The sequence below is a fragment of the Glycine soja genome, chromosome 8, assembly GCF_004193775.1.
Source record: "Glycine soja cultivar W05 chromosome 8, ASM419377v2, whole genome shotgun sequence".
Lineage (NCBI taxonomy): Eukaryota > Viridiplantae > Streptophyta > Magnoliopsida > Fabales > Fabaceae > Glycine > Glycine soja.
In genome coordinates, this window is record NC_041009.1 from 12050561 (window position 1) to 12055555 (window position 4995).

The 4995-nt window shown below is 33.6% G+C and overlaps 1 protein-coding gene across 2 annotated transcripts; it reads left to right on the forward strand.

Annotated features, from left to right (window-relative positions):
* Window positions 1-906: 906 nt before the first annotated feature.
* LOC114422004 (ADP,ATP carrier protein 1, mitochondrial-like) lies at window positions 907-4556 on the forward strand. 2 transcript variants are annotated; one of them, XM_028388169.1, is made up of 4 exons: window positions 907-1030; window positions 2185-2692; window positions 2870-3241; window positions 3934-4556. In XM_028388169.1, the coding sequence occupies exons 2-4, from the start codon at window positions 2195-2197 to the stop codon at window positions 4228-4230; spliced, it is 1167 nt and encodes a 388-aa protein (XP_028243970.1). In that variant the 5' UTR covers window positions 907-1030; window positions 2185-2194; the 3' UTR covers window positions 4231-4556. The 2 variants fall into 2 exon arrangements, with proteins under 2 accessions (XP_028243970.1, XP_028243971.1); XM_028388170.1 differs by lacking the exon at window positions 907-1030 and adding an exon at window positions 1059-1132.
* Window positions 4557-4995: the final 439 nt, after the last annotated feature.

Here is a 4995-nt window from a genome sequence, read left to right on the forward strand (position 1 = left end):
CCAGCTTTCAGCTATCAGATAATTTTTAAGTTAATTTTACAGAACATAATTATAATATTAATTGTTTTTTCATTAATACTTCTAATAAATTTTGCTTAAGCCTTCAAATTTAATATTAATATTAAAGTTAATTTTCTAAAATAATAAATGCTAACAAATGTCTTTTATTAAAAGAAGAAAATTTTTATTAGAAATTATATGGGAGCATATATTTTAAAAGAGAAAATGTTTACCAAAGATGTATAGTTGGGTTGATTGAACAAAAATATAATATTGTAAATTCCTTGTATTTTCTTTAGTTCTGATTAATAAAAAAGGAAATATTTTTATCAGGATATAAAAAAATACACTCTTTTATAATTTTAAAATATGCTCTCATATAATTTTTAATAATTTTTTTTACCGGTTTCCTAAAAATATTGATTAACAATTGGTTTATGTAAAACAACTTATTACATTACTTATTATAAGGCAAAGAAAATAATATCTATAAAAATAAATTTTAAATAATTAATTAATAACATAATAATGTTTATCTCAAATACTTTTTTTGTTAACCATATTGCTAGTTGATAAGCGAAACGTGATTAACTTCTTCTAGTAAAATCTTTTTTTTCTAATTATATTTTTCTATTTATAAAATTTAAATTTTAGATTATGTTTAAGAGATTCAATATCCGTTGTACTAGAATCAACTAGTATAAAAATGAAACTCATAAAAATGTATTTGGTCATGAAAATATCAATGGTATTGGAGGACTTTTTTTTTTTTTTTTAATTGTCACTTTTTTTAGACTTTGGAAGCTTCCAAGCGCCAAGGACTGAATGGACGGTGATTAGGGTCCGAATCATGGCCAATTTGGTGCAAACCAATCAAATTACGACACGTGTCCACGTGGTGGGTTCCATGTAGACCTAGGTCGCAATAAGAAAGGCTCCACTATTCTCCATTTCACTTCGTTCAAAGCACGCCGTGTTTCGCTATCTCTCCCATTCTCTCGCATCTCAATACCCTTTTGATTTGTGAAAGGTAAAATCCTCTCTCTATCCTTCGCTTCCTTTCACGCATTTTCTCTCAAGATCTGAACAATTTTGTTCCTCTTTTCTCGGTTCGATCTTCAGATCTGTGCCCGTATGATGCTGTCTTTGTGTTCGTTTTTTTTTTTTTGGTTTGAACTGTTTTTTACTGTTGGATACGATTTGTTTTGGTTTTGTATGTGTTTTGGGCATTGATGTCCCGTTGTTGAATCCGATGAACTGAAAGATCTGTGTCGGTTTGTTCTTGTGTGTTCTCTTGGCTTGATCTGCAAGCCGAATCTGTTTTGTGAGTGGGTGTTTAGAATAACGGTCTTTTCTTTTTTCGATTTAGAATTATGGGCTTTTTTATTTTAGTTTTTTCTTTTAATCGTCCTTGAAAATCTAGTCTTTTTTAGATTCAGAGATCGCCATTGTTTTATGGATGGATCTGAATTTATTTTTCTTTTATTGGTCCTTAAAAGGCTGAAATTTTTATGTGTTCTGATATGAGTCTCCGTTTGTTTTGTAGATCTGTACTGGTTTCCGACTTATTTCTGTTTTTCTTTTGTTTTGTCTGTCCAAGTGATCCTTTTGTGCCCGTTAAAGGACAATTTATGATCTTTGTTGTTTAGTTGTGGTTATGGGATTATGAATATTAGTAAGTGCCTCATTTTCCTCGTTCATTAGATTTGCTTTTTATAAATAACTGATTATACTAGTTCTAAACTATACTGTAGCAATTTGTAACTGAATATTGGTATTCCAAATAAATAGGAGTGTTTCTTTTATGGATGGTTACTGCATAAGGACTTGTATCTGACAGTTTTTTTGTCATACTTAATCTTAATGAACTCGACATACTGATTACCACCATGTTTTGCTTGTATCCTGACGCCGATAGCATGAAGTTCCTTTTTATTAATACTTTTGGATGTCTGGGTGTATTCTATTCTAAGTTTTCTGTATGCCTTACCTTTGTCTTGAGTCTTGTCTATCAAATTGAAAACTGCGTGCTAGACCTTACCTGTGTCTTGTCTATCAAATAGAACACTGCTAGATTTATCGTAGCCAATGTCCATGGTTTAGTGAATGCCTTTGCTGATTGCTGTTATGATGCTATATGCCTTTTTTATGGTGACATTATTTGACCTTGGATACTTTCTTCAGGAAAGCAAACATGCTTGATCAGGTCCAACACCCTACAATCATGGACAAGGTTGCTGGCCAGCTCCATCTCCGTTCTGGTGTTTCTGGTATTAGGAGTTATGAAGGAGCCTACTGCCACCCCACAATGTACCAAAGACCCTCTTTTGGGAATTACTCGAATGCTGCATTGCAGTATCCTGTGATGCCCTCATGCAAAGCTACTATGGATTTGTCTGCTGCTGCAACAACTGCCTCCCCCGTCTTTGTTGCTGCTCCAGCAGAGAAAGGCCATTTTCTTATAGACTTTCTCATGGGAGGTGTTTCAGCAGCTGTCTCAAAAACTGCTGCTGCTCCCATTGAACGTGTTAAGCTTTTGATCCAGAACCAGGATGAGATGATCAAAACTGGTAGACTTTCTGAGCCCTACAAGGGTATTGGTGATTGCTTTAAGAGAACAATGGCAGATGAGGGTGTTGTTTCTCTATGGAGAGGAAACACTGCAAATGTCATCCGTTATTTCCCTACCCAGGTTAGTTATTTTGTAATTTTCATATGAACTATAGATGTAGTGTTTTCCAATGAGAATTACAGTTGACTCTGGTAATGTATGATGACCTTTAATGCAAACTTTTTTTAACCAAGGTGAAACTTCAATTCTAAAACACCAAAAAATGTGATGCTGAATTTGCTGTTTGTATTCTACCAGGCTTTGAACTTTGCATTCAAGGACTACTTCAAGAGGCTTTTTAACTTTAAGAAGGATAGGGATGGCTACTGGAAATGGTTTGCTGGCAACTTGGCCTCTGGTGGTGCTGCTGGTGCTTCATCCCTTTTGTTTGTTTACTCTCTTGACTATGCCCGTACCCGTCTTGCCAATGATGCTAAGGCTGCAAAGAAGGGAGGAGAGAGACAGTTCAATGGCCTTGTTGATGTCTACAGGAAGACATTGGCATCTGATGGTGTTGCTGGGCTCTACCGTGGTTTCAACATCTCATGTGTTGGAATCATTGTGTATCGTGGTCTGTACTTTGGATTGTATGATTCCGTGAAACCAGTTGTCCTCACCGGATCATTGCAGGTTGGTTTTGGCCCCTTTATAACTGATATATTTGATATTCTGTTTAATCAAATTCTTATGGAGTGTTGCTAGTGCATTTTTCATCAAGTTCATGCTTTTTGATTTGATTTTAGACTTGAAATTGTTTGTTTTGGAAGTCTTTCACATATTTAAATATTAATAGTTTTTATTACTGGGTAGTAGTTATATAGTGGTGATAATGTGATATTGACTATGCCATATTTAATCTAGTTGTGTTGTGTCATTAGCCATTTTGAGGTGCATGTGGTGGCCTGTAACATAACTGGACGTGTGTTAGTCATTGTTAAGTGGTGGCATGGGTTATTTTAAGAAATGACTAATGAGAAAATACAGTAATTTGTTCTAATTTTTTTAACTTAATATAGTCCTATTCCTTGAATGTAATGACTAAAATGTCCCATATTTATAATCTTGAGGGATTGAATTGCTACTTTATTTTATTAGGGATTGATCCTTCTCATCTCTTTTATGTATAAATTCAGTAGTCACCCTTAAATAATTTTAAATATGCTAAAATTAAAATAAAAATAAATTTGAAGAACTTAATTCAAATAAAACTATTTGCAAAGACCAAAGTTATACTTTATTACTTAATTATGTTAATGCAACCAAAAGGTTCTTCAGGGTTTTTATTGAAATCTTATGCAATGAATTTCCCTTGATGATTGCAGGATAGCTTTTTTGCCAGCTTTGCCCTCGGATGGCTCATCACCAATGGTGCAGGTCTTGCATCATACCCAATTGACACTGTTAGAAGAAGAATGATGATGACCTCTGGTGAAGCTGTCAAGTACAAGAGTTCCTTGGACGCATTCACACAGATCCTCAAGAATGAGGGCGCCAAGTCCTTGTTCAAGGGTGCCGGTGCTAACATCCTCCGTGCCGTTGCTGGTGCTGGTGTGCTTGCTGGTTACGACAAGTTGCAGGTTCTTGTGTTCGGCAAGAAGTATGGTTCTGGTGGTGCTTAATTTCAGTGCTGAGTCAGTGTTATTATTATTGTTTTTTAGATGGCGATGATAAAAACCGTTCTGAGTTTCAAGAGTTTTTTAGACTAATGGCTGCCGCAAATTTTGTTTAATAAATTTTCTAGATGGGATATTGTCCCAAAAACCGTTTTTAAATTTCATCATGATGGAAATTTTACATTGAGAATATGATTTATTTGAGTGGCAGGGATAAGTGGCTGTCACTTGGAATTCCAATTTAATGATTTTAAAATGTTACACATTATTGTTCAAGTTCAAGATTGTCAATTCGTCATATTTTTAGAATAAAGTGCTGATGATTGTTTTGCTTTCATATGATTTATTCTTTACCTAGTTTTTCGCTTGTCTATTATTTATAAAGTAGCTGGGTTGATCTTTAACGAATAATTATAATTATAATATTTCCAAACTAAAATGCTATTTAGTACGAAGCGAATGATCCCATCGGATGTTTGGTCCTACGTGTGATTTTATTAAGCAAAATTGCATGATAGCTCCACTTCTTTGGTTAGAGCATCTTCGTTGCAGCAATTTTAACTAATTCATTTTGAATTCTTTGTGATAATTATTAGTCCTTGCAATGTCATGTTATAGCTGACCAATTCATATATTTAATCTTTAAATGATATAATTTTAAGTAATTTTAAATTATTTTTTAAAATGATAAAAAAAAATGTTTTTGCACTCGTAAGCAACCGTTAATTACAAGTAATTGGAGTTTAACGGTTTTTAAAAATAAAATTTTAT